The 17,488-nt window shown below is 39.7% G+C and overlaps 1 protein-coding gene across 6 annotated transcripts in view; it reads left to right on the top strand.

Moving 5' to 3' along the window:
* Positions 1-12,082, top strand: part of ATE1 (arginyltransferase 1) — a 69,698-nt gene extending 57,616 nt beyond the window's left edge. For 5 of the 6 annotated variants that reach the window (XM_083616976.1, XM_083616975.1, XM_083616973.1 and 2 more), the window contains 2 exons: positions 413-533; positions 11,023-12,082. In XM_083616976.1, coding sequence (XP_083473102.1) covers positions 413-533; positions 11,023-11,201 — 300 coding nt within the window. In that variant the 3' untranslated portion in view covers positions 11,202-12,082. Of the gene's footprint in view, positions 1-412; positions 534-11,022 lie in introns of those variants that run through there. The other variant, XR_014548919.1, reaches the window with a different exon arrangement.
* Positions 12,083-17,488: the final 5,406 nt, after the last annotated feature.

Genomic DNA, 17,488 nt, shown 5'->3' with positions numbered 1-17,488 from the left:
TCAAATTACATTTCAGTTAGCAGTACATCAGATTATTCTGTTTGAAGGATTATTGAGCTAGGTGCTCAAAAATATTAAGCAGTCAGACAAGTTGATTTTAAATGTGCTTTGTGTATCAGTGGTTGTATTCATTCAGGAAAAGAGAAAAAATGCCACTGATTGATTAAATTAATGATATAGCTAAAATGTTAATTGTAAAAGATAAAAGAGTGTGAAGAGATCTCAACCACCAAAGCTGAACAAACATGTTTGAGAAATAGTGTGTCCATCTGTTTTTTTGGATGGATTATTTTGTTTAGGATTTTCTATTGCTAACTATAAACTTTATTCTGGACCTACAAACATTTGGAGTTCCGTTTTGATTATTGATTTTTAATAACATACCACTTACCTCATATCCATTTTCTCCTAGGGCCAGTACAGACCATCTGACTTGTTGTGTCCAGAGACATATATCTGGGTACCTACTGAACAATGTCTGCCTTCTCTTGAGCATTCAAAATATTGTCGCTTCAATCAAGACTTAAAAGCAGGTAGGTATATAATTTACATCCTTTGCATATACTGTAAGATATTAGACTATAAATCAGGCATCCCCAACCTTGGCCCTCCAGATGTTTTGGGACTACAACTCCCATCATCCCTGACCACTGGTCCTGTTAGCTAGGGATGATTGGAGTTGTAGTCCCAAAACATCTGGAGGGCCAAGGTTGGCCATGCCTGCTATAAATGCTAAACATTTGAATGTACATTGTGTCCCATGGCTAAAGTGACATTGTTGGCATCTTCCATGTATTCATTTATTCAGTAATTTTAATTGGCTAATTCCCACTCTCGTAGAGTCCATTTAGTTACTAACTAGTGTATAAGTAGTCCCTTTTAAGTCATCCAGCACACTTTAAGTGCTCCATTTCACACATTCACCAGAGACCAGCATTCAGAAAGTATAGTAGTAGAGAATCCCCACCCCCACAGAAAACACACAAATAAGCTGACTTTTCAATGTAAATGGACTTTGGATGCATTTTTATGCTCCAGTTTGCATTAATGGAGCCTCTACACAATGGGGATTTGTGTGTGTGAAATATGCTTCTTCCCTGCCACCATTGCACTGTTCCCAATGAATATTTGAACAATCTCATGGTATTTTCAGTACAATACCACCTAACGTGTAGTGATGGCTATGAAAGGCCATACTTGCACCCTAAAATGTGCTCTTGGTTTGTTGTTTTGATGTCGTCCTAGAGACTGTTCTTCAGACAAAACCTGTGTCGATCATGGTACTGTGTTCTATATTATTTTGGTGTAAAAACAAATAAAAAAATAATGCAAACATGAAAACACGTGTTTGACTCTGAATAACGTTATCCAGAAAAATATGAATACGCTACACTTCCTGCCGTCAAACCAAAGTGTTGTTTATCATGAAATCTGGGTTGAGTGACACCATGTATAGTGAGCTCCTATCATGCTTCAATTGATACGTAAAATCTGGATCTATTATGAAGTGAAACACTTTTTGGCATAGCATTACAGAACTTGAGAGAGAAGCTTGAAAGGTATTACAAATTGAAAAATGAAGTGAATGGGTTCAAGGTAGGCAATTTTTCAAGTTGCCCTTGCCTAAGAAAGAGAAGAAAAGTTGTGCTGTTTTAATAGATGTGCTTGAAAAAAACTGGGAGTATGAGTAAACTGGTGCCCAAGATGGCAGCATTATAATATAAGAAGGGAGGCAAAAACATTAGGTAAAGAATCTTAAGTCTTGTATGTGTGCCACTATGAAATGATAAACTATAAAAATCTGCATCTTTGTCTATCCTGAGTACATCAGCCCAGACACGATCTGAATTCAGACTTATGTCCTGTGGTTTAAGGAAATTAAAACATAGCTACATGCTGAACAGCAGAAGGCCTGCTGTGAGCTACAGTCATTTGAGGTTTGGGTAGCTGCTTTCTTGAAGGAAGCAGTGCTCCATTCCAGGGCCGGTTTCCTGCAGAACACTTCCTTACAGTTGTCAGTAAAATAAGTCCTTTAATTAAAATACAGTGAGTATAAACATCGGGCTAGACAGACAATGGTATGCTCTGTTTCACATGAAATGACTTTCCATAGCAAGACCTGTAGGTATCATACTGTAATAGTTCATAATTGCAGCCAACTCTGATGTCGTTTTGGTGCTTTCTAAAAACTCAGTTATTTATCAGGCCTTTGCTGACTGTTATTGCTTCGAGATGTTTCTTGGAAACATTTCATAAATGAAACGAAATAAATAACTGGATACCAGTTGATTACATTCATTCATTTTGTGGTTGCCCAGGCCTATCGACTGCTGTTTTGTTTTATTATGTAATATTAATGTATTTTTAACATACGATTGATTTTCTTTCATTATAGTTACAACTGATGAATATCCCATTCCTTTAATGGATTTAAGCTTCTCAACCCCAAAATTTAGAAAACATATTTTAAACTACTAACTAAAGAGTGTTAGGGAGAAAAAGTGAATCTTAAAGGAAGGGAAACAGTTACTCAGAATTGAGATTACTGAAAGGGTTCTGGTGTTGCCGATATACAAAGCAACCATACTTACAGCATAATCCTGACCATGTCAGACCAATTTTTGTTGAAGCGTCTTTATGCCGGTGTTGTGTGTTTCTGCTGTGGAGGTTCATCATGCAGTTGAATTTACTCTCCTTGTAAGGATAATATAAAGGTTATGATGCACCATATGTGCAGTCAATCAATCAATCAATCAATCAATCAATTCAGGGATATTTAAGAGTTGAGTGTCTCAGATTCCTTTGTGTCGTGTAGGTGGACCATTCTTTCTATGCAAGTTGCCCAAATAGAAAATTTATAGTGGCTGATTGCTACCAATAAAATTGAGAGAGTTTAATGAACAAAGATAGTTGAACTAGATTATTCTATTTCCTCTAAGGCAACACAGCCTCCTAAGCTAAGGTGAAGAAGACTAATCGCTATTCCATAGAGAGTGTGAAGTGTACAAACACTTCTATATTTAAAAAATACCAGAGCTTTCAGTGAGCCCAATAAGATTGTGGTAGATGTGAGACTTTGGGACCTTAGTTCTAGTGTAACTTTTTCTCTTGGGTTATGTTGGCTTTAATGAAAACTGAGAAAATACTGTGCACTCTCTTCTTGTGTGTCTGTCTTGCTGCTTCCAAAAACTGTTGTTTACTTGTCTCTGCATTGTCAGGTCATTGATAAATAAACAAGCCATGAAAGGATGTTCCAAATCTTTGCATCTACAACAGAAAATTCCCTTTTTCTTGTCGAAGCCCAATCTGGTTTCTCCGTAAGTTCAAGCTTGAAGCAAGGTCCCATTTGGTGATCTTAACCTTAGGGTTGTTCAAATGAGAAGAGATAAAGTAGGGATAGTTAGGAACAAAAGGAAGGGGAAAAACAATAATTAAAAACAATAATTAAAAATTATCCATTAATAGAATTAGAACTATGTATTAATATAACATCTCTATTAAGAACATACAGACATTCACAACAAAAACAGCATGCCAGTAGCCATGTAGCTGTCATACAAAGTTTTAAAGCATGGGTCACAGATTGTTCAATAAGTTCCAGAGAATAAACTATTCTATAGGTTTATGAGAAATTTCAATTTTGTTATGATTTCCTAGATGTGCCTTTGCAATATGTGTTCTTTCTTTCTTTCCCCCACTCCAGAAAGACCAATATAATTAGGCAGTTGAGAATGAGATTACATAGCTAATAATAATAATAATAATAATAATAATAATAATAATGCATTGTGTCACCCAGAGATGCATCCCAGTACTTGTTAAGTTAGCAGCAAAGCATCCATGTTTTTAATGCAGTCTGAATGTAACCCTAGTGACTAAAGAATACATCAGTTCTAAGTAAGAACTTTTTTTCTGATACAGTGGTACCTCTGGTTACGTACTTAATTCGTTCCGGAGGTCCGTTCTTAACCTGAAACTGTTCTTAACCTGAAGAACCACTTTAGCTAATGGGGCCTCCCGCTGCGGCCATGCCACCGCCATGCGATTTTTGTTCTCATCCTGAAGCAAAGTTCTTAACCCGAGGTACTATTTCTGGGTTAGCGGAGTCTGTAACCTGAAGTGTATATAACCTGAGGTACCACTGTACTGAAGATATTTTACACACATAACTTTAGTACGTATTAGCAGTTTCCTTGTAAGGAGTGGGTGGGGAGAGCAAGCCTTTGATTAAAGAAACAAAAGCTATGAAATACATTTATTTTCCCATAGTTACCATGGCGGAGCTTGTAAGGTTCTTGCTCCACATTTTTCAGAGGGGGAGGGGTAAACTGCATTGATTATTCCCAGCAACTGCTTCAGCTTATTACATTTTGGAACTTGCATCTGTTTTTAATTAACTTTATAAACACTTGAAGGCAACTGAAGTTCATAATCCAGCATGATCCTTGATCATAAAGTATGTTTAAACAGTACAGATAGTGCTAATGAGCTGTATCCAAACAAATTTGTCAACTCCACTTCTAGCATGAGAAGGAAAATGCTAATAGGTAGATGGAATTTTGAATCACTGACCTTGTTAAATAATTCTAGTTACGCTGCATTTACTAGAGAGAAGAGAACACCATTATCTGAACCTGTTTGTTCTTCAAGCACAAATGTTAAATCCTGCTAAAATCAGCTTTCCTATAAATGAAATTTGGGTGGTGGCGAGGGGTGTAAGGTGGTTGTAACTTCATAAGACCTCAAATTCCTACCAGCTTCTCTTTCTAGATCTATCTTGGAAAAATATCACATGGAAATAAACATCAGTGTAATGTCTTCAATGTGTATGCTTTCTCAGGAATCGCTCCAAAAGCATTTCTGGGGAAGCAACAGTGGAAAGGTCTAAAGATCACTTTAAAATTACAGAGCTGTACATTCCACTGGGATGAAAGATGACTGATTTCAACCTAATACTTCTAACGTTTATGCCTGCTTGGGGATAATTCTAAAGGATTCTTGTAGATGTATAGAATGTTAGAAGTGTCCCTGTGATGCATATTGTGTTTTGGGAAAGGTCTGCTATTTCTTTCTATGTTTGGCTGAGTGCAGCATTGGTTTGTTGGTTTGGTTGCATTAATTATAGACCAGCTATAACATTCTGAACCAGAGTGATTTGATTTATCCATATGTACTTGATTCCCCTTTTTAAATACCTGATTTTTAAGTGCTCTTGATATTTTTTTCAGATCTAACTTCCCTTTCCTTGACACGCCTATTTTGGAGTGCACGGATGAAAGGCCCGCTGCTTATATTAGTAGTAAAAACTGCCCATAGAACTTACGACAAACCACTAAGCACCACTGACCACAGCATAATTGAATCCAGCAGCACTAGGGAGCATGGAAGCCCTATTGCTTTTAAATTTTTTGTAAGGGCAAGGAGAGAGTGATTCGGTATTAAAGGCCGTGAAATCAAACGTGAGGGAAATAAAATTCTGGGACTCTGTCTGGAAACACAACTTGAATGATACAAAATTAATTTCTACACCTTGAAAGAGAAAGGAGAGCGGGAGAGGATGAAACTGAGTGGTTTTCTGAATAACAAGGTTCACGGTACTAAAGGGTTTAATAGTTATGACACAGTCTTATGAGATGCTGCATTGAGGCAGTGACTTGTGGGGTTGGAGGATAAGTATTTATACATGGGACAGAACAGCTTGGGACTTGGTAACAGGCTACCTTCTGCTGACAGAAGAACGACTTCCGGGCACGTGCTGTGGTGCATCTGTGCCTTTTATAGGGGTAGTTAGTTAACATTAATGGGATGCGGGTGGCGCTGTGGGTTAAACCACAGAGCCTAGGACTTGCCAATCAGAAGGTCGGCGGCTCAAATCCCCGCGATGGGGTGAGCTCCCGTTGCTCGGTCCCTGGTCCTGCCAACCTAGCAGTTTGAAAGCATGTCAAAGTGCAAGTAGATCAATAGGTACCACTCCGGCGGGGAAGCTAAACGCCGTTTCCGTGCGCTGCTCTGGCTCTCCAGACGCGGCTTAGTCATGCTGGCCACATGACCCGGAAGCTGTACGCTGGCTTCCTCGGCCAATAAAGCTAGATGAGCACCGCAACCCCAGAGTCGGTCATGGCTAGACCTAATGGTCAGGGGTCCCTTTACCTTTACCTTTAGTTAACATTGCTTTGCCAAGGACATGGTTAAGGAGAGGACCCGACCAAGCTACAGACTTCCCACCAGCCATTTCTGACAACAGTAGCAAAATAGCTTCAGCCATCCCTGGCTGGGAAAGCCAGAGCAAATATGCCCAAGTCAAAAGTAATAGGGATGGGAAGTCAAAGTTGTTTATCAACCAGTTGTTCTTGGCTTCCCAGGCACAGGTTTAATTTGCAGGACCAATACAAAGTCACTACAGATCAGGGAACCTGGGCAGCTGAAAGAATAGGAAGAGAAAATAAAGAGGTATTGTAAGCTTGACTTTGTTGAGCTAAATCTACTGTAAGGTTGCAGGAAAGCTTCTTAGGCGGTCGGAGCAGGAACACGCCACAGTTTCTGGATTCTACTAAAGCAGGAACATCCCAGAGTTTCTGGATTCTGTCCTGAGTCAAGAAAGCTTCCTAGGAGAAAGTAATTACGTCATATAATGAGTGTTCATTTGGCCAGTCTAATAGCAAATAGCCTAATAGCAAATGCTATTTAGCCTTGAATTCAGTCATATCCTTTCTTCTGCTTCATATTGTTGTATAGGAACTGGAAGCCTTTTGGTTTCAAAAATTAAAATCTTAATATTTTGGAGAACAGCCTCTTCTCATATGCTTAACTGAAAGAAAAACAATGTAATACATTTGCCAACTGAGAACAATAATTTCAGCTGCAGAAGGAAGTGGGCCATGTCTTCAGAATAGTACACATGTAGCAGACCTCTCTCCACATCAGTTGTGAGATCACTTTCAAAATGGTGACATAGCTTTGATTGACAACTAGTTCTTACATTATGACATGTATTATAAAATATTTCATATATTTACTATCATGCCTCGTGTATGTGTTCTTAGAAGAGCAGGAGTTGCAAATTTTTAATATTGATCTTGGTAAAATAGAATAGAAATGTTGGTTTAATTCTTGTTTCGTTGAAAGACGCATCTTGCTCTTACGTCATACTTTGCCTTCTTTAAACAGCAGCAGATCCTGTTTGGTTTTTATGCTTTCTTTAATCCAGTCAAAGCCACCCTACTTTAAGGGTTAAAATGAATAAAGTGAATGCTTTTCTCCTGTGATTGACTTTTGGCACAGGAACATTAGCCAGCTTCAAACTGAGTAAATTACTTGTGCTATTGTAGTGACAGAGGTACTTACTTACATCTTTTAAGTTTTTACAAAGAGTCTCTGAGATTGCTTTAGTGTTGACTAAAAGCTACACTGTAAAGGCTCTTTTTGACAGACAGCATAAATCATACTTTGATAAGTAGTTTTTTATAGCAGAGTTTTGATCACAAAGTTTATTCCTAAATTTACATTTATGTGGAGTAGAATCATAAAAGGCTGGAGCTAGAAAACTATCTCAAAGTTTCCTAATCAATTTATTACTTACCCTTTTAAGTACTGAACTGGATTTGTGGAAACACACATGTGTGCGCGCTCACACACACATGAAAAGCATATTTTAACTTTTAGGTAAAGGTAAAGGGACCCCTGACCATTAGGTCCAGTCGTGACCAACTCTGGGGTTGCGGCGCTCATCTCGCTTTATTGGCCAGGGGAGCCGGCGTACAGCTTCCGGGTCATGTGGCCAGCATGACTAAGCTGCTTCTGGCGAACCAGAGCAGCACACGGAAACGCTGTTTACCTTCCTGCCATAGCGGTACCTATTTATCTACTTGCACTTTGATGTGCTTTCAAACTGCTAGGTTGGCAGGAATTTTAACTTTTAGGACCAACCAAAAAGCATAAAATAGCAAGCAAGCTGAGACTGGTGCTTAACATTCAACACCATGAAGAAACAATAGTGTCTTGTGGCACCTTAAAAAAATAAATAACACATTTAGCCTTTATTTTGGCTTCAGCTTTTGTGCACCATCCACTCCAGCACCAGTAGTGGCCATGTACAAAAAACAGTTGTTGATAACGCGTACATCTTGCCACTAGTAAGCAATTAACACACAAAGTGTGCTAAAAATCCAGCGTGCTGTAAGTGTTAGCACTAAACCCTTTAAGTTCAGTGTAAGTATCCATTTAAGTTGGGATATGTTTCAGGATGTCTGCAGATGGGGGGAAATGTTCCATGTGGAGCATTTCAGTTTGAATCTAACCGGCTTTCTCCAAACAGACTGCCTATAACTGCTGATCAGCAGTTAACAGGGAGCTCCTTTGAAGGCTTGCTTCCAGTGCCTATCAGATCATTGGCACCAAAAACATGTCTTTGAACTTTTAACAGGTGTCAATCACCTGACATCATTACAACAGGTCCTGCCCACCTGTCAAAAGATCAATCCCAAAAAAAAACTCTGCTGAAGATTTTAGAGGCTTCATTTATTTGCAGAGTTATGCCCAGAATCCGAATAGAGACAAAACTGTGATTTGGCTGGCGAAGGAAAAATCCCGGTTTGATAGTTTATTATGCTTATTATATTTGTTTATACTATAGCTAAGATGGTTCTCATTCCAGCAGAGGCTTGATTTATATCTTCCTTCGAGAAGGAAATGTGTGCATACCTTCCATGTTCAACTAGTGGCACAGAACTGAAGCCAGCCGTGGAGAACGTAGGCAAGTAAAACAAGGTAGATGTACGGCAGCATCCACTTCAGGAAATAAACTCTGAGTCCAGGAGCAATGTTAGGCAGAAAGGAATGTCCCTCCAGTATCAGGTTTCAGGGTTCAATAAAACGAATTAGATTTAAAAGTAATGAGCAGTCCTGAAATAAAGTCTCCGTGTAGGTGTTTGTTTAAAGATGCAGGTTGGCGCCAGAACCGTTCAGGTTACAACTAATATTTTGCCTAAAGGTGTTGTAAATGTAAGTCTTCCGTTTCCTTTTAAGAAGTTAAAAACTCACTTTATGTTTATGTCCTTTTCTGGAGCTGAACCTGAACGTGTTTTCCTTTGCAAATGTCACCAATGAGAGCGTAGAACCGGAAGCAGAAGAACAGAAAAAGTAAAACCCTGACAGAGCACTGGAGAAATATTGGCTACACTTCAGAAGGCTTAATGGATTTCAGAAAGCTATGAACAAGACAAATCAGCATTTGCGACTTCAGTTGTATGTGAAACAAGTGGCAGCCATTATTAATGAAGAAGTGAATTGGAGCATGGTGTCTCTAGACAAAATGAATAGATATTGGTCAGTGATGCAGTGTTTAACATATAGGTATCAACACTGAAGCAGATAGTGTGAAAATGATCATAAGCAGAAACTATCTTCAGGTGTTGATGAAGGAATAGGTGATGTCAGCATTTTTAAAAATCTGAACTCTTCATACTGACAGATGCAGCTTTGTGTTAATGTCAGAGCTTTTACCACACAATAATGGAGCCATTTCCGTCGCCGGGAAAATTATTGCATGGTAACTTACATACCTGAGCTACTTGATCATTCTCTGTAATCAGCTTTAGCAATAATTCTCTCATTTCACATGCTAAAGCAGGGGTCAGCAAACTTTTTCAGCAGGGGGCCTGTCCACCGTCCCTCAGACCTTGTGGGGGGCCGGGCTATATTTGGGAGGGGGCGGAATGAACAAATTCCTATGCCCCACAAATAACCCAGAGATGCATTTTAAATAAAAGGGCACATTCTATTCATGTAAAAACACACTGATTCCCGGACCATCCACGGGCCGGATTTAGAAGGCTATTGGACCGGATCCAGCCCCTGGGCCTTAGTTTGCCTACCCATGTGCTAAAGCTTTTTTTGGTCATCTGAATACTATCCCTTGCTTTTTCCTATAGGACTAATTGCAGTCATTAACAGTTGTCAGCAGGTTTACCCTATCCATTGAGTCAATCATCCATCTCCTGCTACCCTTCTGAGAAAAACCCCATCCCACCCTTCACCTATATATAAGGGTCTGGTGACTTCTGTTTCAGTGTATCTGAAGAAGTGTGCATGCACATGAAAGCTTATACCCAGAACAAACTTAGTTGGTCTCAAAGGTGCTACTGGACAATCCGCCCCCCCCCCCGACACTGTCAGACCAACACAGCTACTTACCTGGATCTGGAACAGAATTGGTTCCTTTTTGGAGGGGGCAAAAGAGTTACTTCAGTTAAACTGCTGTGACCCTAGTGTAGGTTTTCAACCAACGTTAAAATAATACTGGCTTTAAATGTTAAGTTTTTATGTGTCCTGGAAACAGCATGTAGACAACACTCCAGGTGAGCTTATTTTTCAGACATGTAATGCATTTAGAGTAGACATTTTTGTGACTCTGAGGTCTTCCTGTGTACCGTAAGCTTATAACAATAAATCTTTTCTATTGTAGTTTTGAAGGAATGCACAAAGATCATGTAGTATTGTAGCAGCCATATATTCTTCCCCAAACCATCTCAGCCAGATGCCAAACATGACAAATTAAAAACAAAAACAAAAGTGATTTTGGATGACTTGCATATGAAAACTGATTTTAATTTCCAGCTGCCATTTAAATCTAACATAGTTTGCCTGCTGCTTGGTAGGAACAGTGAACAAGTAGATTCTCTCTGATAACTGGATTGTTGTACATGCACAAAACTTGGATAGACAGAGGAACCTGAGGTGTATTTTGTAGCAATCCTGGTGTGATAACACAACTGATGACATTCATTCTTGCTTTCTGAAGAGCAACCAAAATCCACACCTCTTTCATCTTCAAGTGGAACTTGGTCGGTTCCTTTAAATGTTCACCTAATGATATGCTTTCTAAAAACAACGCTGTTGTCTTGTATCACCATATCAGTATCTAAATATAAGGTCTTGTGCATTTCAATACTACTTCATTTGTCAACAAATGCTTCCTGTTCATCTGGCCGCTGCGTTAATACACCCATATTTCTTTTCTTACAGTTGATGAAGGGAATGTGAAGGAATTGGGTCAGGTTCGGATTCTGCATAAGAGAACAGCCATGCGTTACAGTGTGTACAAGAGGAGGAGGAAGGGGCCAAGCGATGAAGAAAGTGTTCGACAATATGCAACTCTAGTGGGGCAGGCGTGTGCAGAGCGAATGTTGCTCTTCAGAAGCTGAGGTGTCAGTTCTTGAGGTGTTCTCCAGCACTGTATCTTATTGCACAACTGCCTATTTTATGCCCTTGTGTTTATATGCCTATTGAAAATGGAGGCACTTTATATGAATGAATACACTGGCTTATCTTAAAAGAAAATACCATTTTTTTCACCTTTCTGCCAAGGGTCTGGCAAAATATAAAGGCCCTTTGTTTTATTTTGCTATCATGATCCCTTCCTTGCATTCTGAAAAGTGTGCATGGTGTGAAGTACATAAATGGTCTGAACACAATTTTTCCTGTAGGTCTTTGTAGTTTCCTCTTAGGGAGAATATTTGAAGTCACTTGGGTGCTGACATGTATCAAAGCTATGGTGAAATGTGTGTAAGTTCCACAAATGGGAGGCTAAAAATGTGCAGTTGCATGCTACTCTGTTCCAGAACACAGTTAAACTATGGTGCTTGGAATTAAGCCTGTTTCTGTCCCAGTGAATCCAATAGCAAAACCCAGTTTATTCTGGCTTGTGGACTTTATATAATCTGTACTATATGACATACAAAGCCATCTAATGTAACTATGCACTGTAGCTTTAGAGAGTCACTGCAATTTTTAATTTTTGCTTTAAAGAATGTGTAGTAGTCTTTAAATACCAAGAAATATGGAGGTTTGGTTTTTGTAATTTAATTGTTACTCTGGAAAATATTGGAATTGAAGCCAAGGTTAGGTTTGTGGTCAAATTACCAAAGAGATTACTTTAAATAAAACAGCAGGTTGATGTTGTACCTTGATGTACATCCCACTTTTTTGTATTTGTAATGCCTATTTGTGTTCATTGCAAAATTCTAGAATACCATTTCTATATATATATAAAATCTCATTAAAAATGCTTTTTTTATCTTCAAAACACAGAAGTGTCCCTACTACTGCCATTATAGTTGTATATCTGGCACTGTTGCTCTCACTCATACTTAGGTTCTTTGTTTTATTAAAATTGTAAAGTACACAGCTGTAAATGTGAACATGTGCTTTTAATTGGATTGGGAACCTAATTTGCATAGAAATCCTTTTATCAATTTCTGTGTCCGTGTCTGATAGAACAGGCTATAAGAATACAGCAGTGCATCTGAAATTTACTTACCGGTACGTTGCTGATTAAACAATACTCGGTATGACTTGCAGACTCAGAGATGCCATTCCTGTTTGTTGCAATGAGTATCAGCTTTGCTAAACAGGTTGTTGGGGTTACCACTTTGGGAGTAATAAAAGTGAAGATCAGTTGAAGAAAGGAGGAAGGAACTGGAATCAACCTCCTCCTCCCAGAAAATTGCTTGCATGCGTGGGGGTAGCCAATGTCGTGCCCTCCAGGTGTCAAAACTTCAGACCCCAAGAACTGTGTTAACCAACCCACAACATTCAAAGACTGTGGTAAGGTACATGTGATGGGTAATCTCTTCATGTCCCCCCCCCCCCGCCCCTTTATAACTTCCATATTTAAACTTTTGCCTAATGAGCATGATCAAAAAACTGACAGGGTAGAATTGCCTATTTATAGATTTTAACAAAGCATACTGAGTTGAATTCAACTAGGTTATACTCAGGGTAAACCCATTGGAATAAATGGGTGTGTCTAATTTAGATCTATTAATTTCGGTGGGTCTACAGTGCTACCTCTGGTTACATACACGTCAGGTTACATACGCTTCAGGTTACAGACTCCGCTAACCCAGAAATAGTACCTCGGGTTAAGAATTTTGCTTCAGGATGAGAACAGAAATTGTTCTCCTGTGGCGTGGCAGCAGCAGGGGGCCCCATTAGCTAAAGTGGTGCTTCAGGTTAAGAACAGTTTCAGGTTAAGAATGGACCTCCAGAACGAATTAAGTACTTAACCCGAGGTACCACTGTACTCTAATTTAGTTGGGCACAAAGTCATCTAGTGAGCTTTATATTTGAGTCAGGGTTTCAACTCTGGTCTTCCTGGTCCTTGTCCAACTTTCTAGCCACTAGGTATCTATAAATACATCAATTTGCATCCTCTACCATTTGATTGGCTATATAGGGTTTATAAAACACTAAACCCCAGCGTAACTGAGTAGACCAAAGCTTTCCAAACTGTGTGTCACAACACGTGTCAGCCGCAGTATGTAGGTGTGTCATGTGAACACTCCCCATGCTCCTACTGGGGCTAGAAAAGGGTTCAACCTCCGTTTGCTAGTAAAACTGAATTACTGTGTCGCAAAATGATGCATGTCTAAAAAGTATGTCACCAGCATGAGAAGTTTGGAAAGCTCTGGAGTAGACACATTAATGACACTTGTTTGGCAGCTGTTTGAGTAGCATATGTCTGGTTTCAGGGTAAACTCAATTCCGTTTCGTATTCATGACCTTTGAGTTAAATGTCGGACCACCCTTCAATCTTTCACAAAAGCTGCCCCCAAAGCATTCCTACCCATTTAGCCATAGGGCATTGTGGATCTTGAAGATGGATAAATTAACTTTTAAAGAAGTTCTTATAGGCGTTTTTTTTAATGCAGTTGCTTTTTCAGCAGGATATTTGAATGGTTCCTACACTGATTTGTAAGCGGATCATCACAAAGAAATCTGGACTACAGAGCACAATGCTTCAGACATTCAAAATAAGAAGTATATGAAACAAATGCCCCCTCTGACCCAAAATATGGAGGTCTAAGCTTAATTATGAAGCCAGACGTCTCTGTTGCAGTCGTCTCAGTCCACTTTATCTGTTATTGCCAGCGTCACATGGTTGCCCTCTGCCATTCTTCCTAGCATGTATATTTTCTGCCCATGTAGGGTAGTTTATGGAGATAGGTCTTTCATCATATAGGAAGTGCAAGCTTTCTTAAGTTTTTTCACCTTGCATTGTGCTGTGGATTTCGTTTACGTTGACATTGCAAGCTGTTTGTTTTTTGGATTAATGTAAACAATACCTGATTTATTTAAAATGGAAGCAGAAATGGACAGCATTCATTAAGCCTACATGATGACTTCCTTTAGTTGAAGGATTTATGATACAACCTATGCGTAATTGTCTTCCTGATATTTTTCATTTTTGCCTCATTTCCTCTGAATGTATGAGGACTCTTAATAGCTATAATCTCCTTTAATTATGTATTTCTGTCCCTTAGGACAATAGCTGTCTTCAAGAAAGAAGATGTTTGATGAATCAGTACATTTTAAAAAAGAGTTTGTTTTGTTCTCCATACACCTCGGTTTTCTGGGCTTCATCTATGGCACAGGAGCCTGTTTTAAGGCAAAAGATTCGTCCCTAAATTAAGTGCCTTACATAATTGCTATCATCCTCTCATATTTTATTTTTAAAGTGCCTACAATGGTGTGGCAATCATCCAATAAAATTTAAAACTTGTTTTCCTGCCCTGAAGCTCACAATCTAAGATCAGATAATACACAGCAAGAAGGGTGATGTTTTTGAATGCACAAAGGCAAAGAAAAACAAAGGAAATGCAGAGAGATGGAGTCAGAACCAAGTACTTGAAGTAACTTCAGAGTCTACATACAGAAATAAATGCAGCTGTAGTCTTAGGCCCATTTACTGAGGAGTAAGTCCCACTGAACTCAATAGTGCTTGCTTCTGAGCAGGAATGTACTGTCAGTAGAAATCAAGTATTTTTTTTTCTAAAATTAGAAGAAAGGTATATTAAGATTGTCTCTAAAGAGGCATATTTACATATTGGAACGGAAGAAGAAATTATGACTATTTTGTTTCCTAATTGGAAAGAGGATTTTAATACCTCATTCTTCACACTTTCTGTTTTTATGATGTCTTCTTATCCTTTGGGTGTGGGAGAGAGATTACCCTATTCCTTGAATTATTTTTATACACCATCTACCTCCTCTGTGTAAGGAAGCCACAAATGTGGTCTTCAGACTTAATTGAAGGCAGAGTGTCCCTGAATGCCTATACGCTACAATAACTGCAAGGGAATGCTATTGTAGTAATCAAGTCAATCGGAACACTTTGTAAAGCGCTGAAACCTAAAATGATCGGTCCTGGTGCGTTTACATAAACTGTGCTTCTCCATCAGACAAAATAAAATAAAATAACAGGATATGTGGGTGTGCCACCAGGGGGCATGTTAAAGCTTGCAAGTCGCATACAGTTCGTTGGTAATAAGCTTTTTGTCATTTCAACAATGTCCTTACTGTTCCAATTCTGCCTTTTCCCCTGCTTCTCTTTGAATGCTTTCATCCCAAATCCTGATGCAGAAGCTCAATCGCTACACTATATTAAGCCACGGGAGTTGAAAGTAATTGTCGTGTTTTTAAAAAGTACTTTATATGAAATATGCCTTTTGTATGCTACAATGGATGCAATAAAGAGTCACAAAGACAGCGCTGAGTAAGCTGTTTTAGTGTCTTCAGCTTATTGGTTCACTTCTGTGACTCTTAAGGTTGTGATCCAAAGAAATGGCATATAGGTGAATGCAGCTTTCTTTGCAGCGGTCCTCACTGGCCACAGGCAAGTGACTGTTCAGTTTTAAAAGTGGCTTGTTGAACTATGAGAATGGCTGTGCCAATGGCTTCAGAGACACTCCATAGGATTTGTCTTGCATGCAGAGTACCCATGGTTTCAAGCTGGAGGAGGGCAGCTTGAAACCTAAAGTTGTGTTCCTGGCTGGGGTAGATACCAGTCTTAGCCTCCCCAAACCTTTAATGCTCCATCTGGTGAGGGAGCCAGCAGCTTTCACCAGCTGATGGTGAAGAGCAAGAAATCTGCCACAGCTGTAGCCAGTTATTAAGGGTGACTGAGGCCTGTTTGGAGGCTGCTGTCGGTGGGTTGTTGGTAGCAGTGGGGCAGCCTTGAAGAGAGAGAGAGAGAGAGCCCATTTGGGGTATGACAAGAAAAAGGACGCTCCCTTTGGTTGTTGATCGGTTTGGAGCAGTTGGGGAGAGAGGTGAGTTAGTTTATCTTCCAAGTGATAGACTGGTAGAGAGCTACACCTGTGGTAAAAGCGTGAATGCAGCTCACAAACACACACCCAGGGTGCCTAGTGGGCATTTTTGTGATTTTACTATTTTATATTGTTTGGATTGGTTGTGCTTTTACTGTAGCAGTCTTCTGTATTAATCTGATACTGGGTTTTGGGGGGTGGGTTGCCCCCAAAACAGTCTATAAATAAAACATAACATAACACAACACAACCTCTCAATGTCTGCATGTTGAGCACAGGTTTCTGCAAGGGAACACCCTATGTACAAATAGCTGCTTGTATATTATAGGGGCTTCATGTGATCATGACGCCCAATGAGGCAGAGTTCCTGGCTGCATGAAACCCCTGTGGTATATGCACAAGCGAGTGGCTACGAGCAGGAGTGCCTTTACTGAAAACAATGCTCAACACGTAGCTGTTGAAAGGAAGGGCCTTGGGCCTTGAGGCTTGCTTGAATCACAGAACTGGGAGGGACCATGAGGGTCATCTAGTCCAGCCCCCTGCAATGCAGGATTCTTTCAGCTAATGTGGGGCTTGACCCCGCAACCCTGAAATTAAGAGTCTCATGCTATACTGACTGAGCTATCCCTCAGGGGTAAGATCAGAGCCCCACTCCAGCTTGAAACCATGTGTGTCCTGTGTGTGAGTAATGGATCTTTAATACCTTTTTAGTGTGAGTTGATGCTTAAGTGACCATTAGCGAACCAGGAATAATCACTTTAAAATGATTGCTCCTTAGCTTTTTTCTCATTTGAGGCAGGGGAAGCAAGCAAAAGGACCGTATCATGGAATAAAATTGTTCTAATTCTAGAATAAATACCCCTGAGGGTGGAGGCTTCTATTACCAATTTTTTAGGAAACAATGTAGAGCTACCTTGTGCCTTTACAATGAGAAATGAAATGAAGATCAAATGTTACTATTAAATATATATACAGTGGTACCTCGGGTTACATACGCTTCAGGTTACAGACCCTGCTAACCCAGAAATAGTGCTTCAGGTTAAGAACTTTGCTTCAGGATGAGAACAGAAATTGTGCTCTGGCGGCGTGGCAGCAGCAGGAGGCCCCATTAGCTAAAGTGGTGCTTCAGGTTAAGAACAGTTTCAGGTTACTGTATATAACTCCTTAATATACAAATCTCTTAGCAGTTTACAATGAAAGTGCTATAGGCATGCACATGGAGAAGACATCAGATATAAGCCTTGCATCCTGGTACTTGATACTAATTGCTGGGAACCACAGGAGGGTTGAGTAATGTTGGTCCTAGTTGTGGGCTTCCCAAGGGCGTCTAGGTGGCCACTGTGGGAGCAGCATGCTGGACTAGGTAGACCTCTGGCCTGATC

This window comes from Podarcis filfolensis (assembly GCF_964270895.1).
Source record: "Podarcis filfolensis genome assembly, chromosome: 5".
NCBI classification, from domain to species: Eukaryota; Metazoa; Chordata; class Lepidosauria; order Squamata; family Lacertidae; genus Podarcis; species Podarcis filfolensis.
The sequence above is the reverse complement of the archived record's forward strand: the minus strand, read 5'-3'. Positions and strand labels throughout refer to the sequence as shown.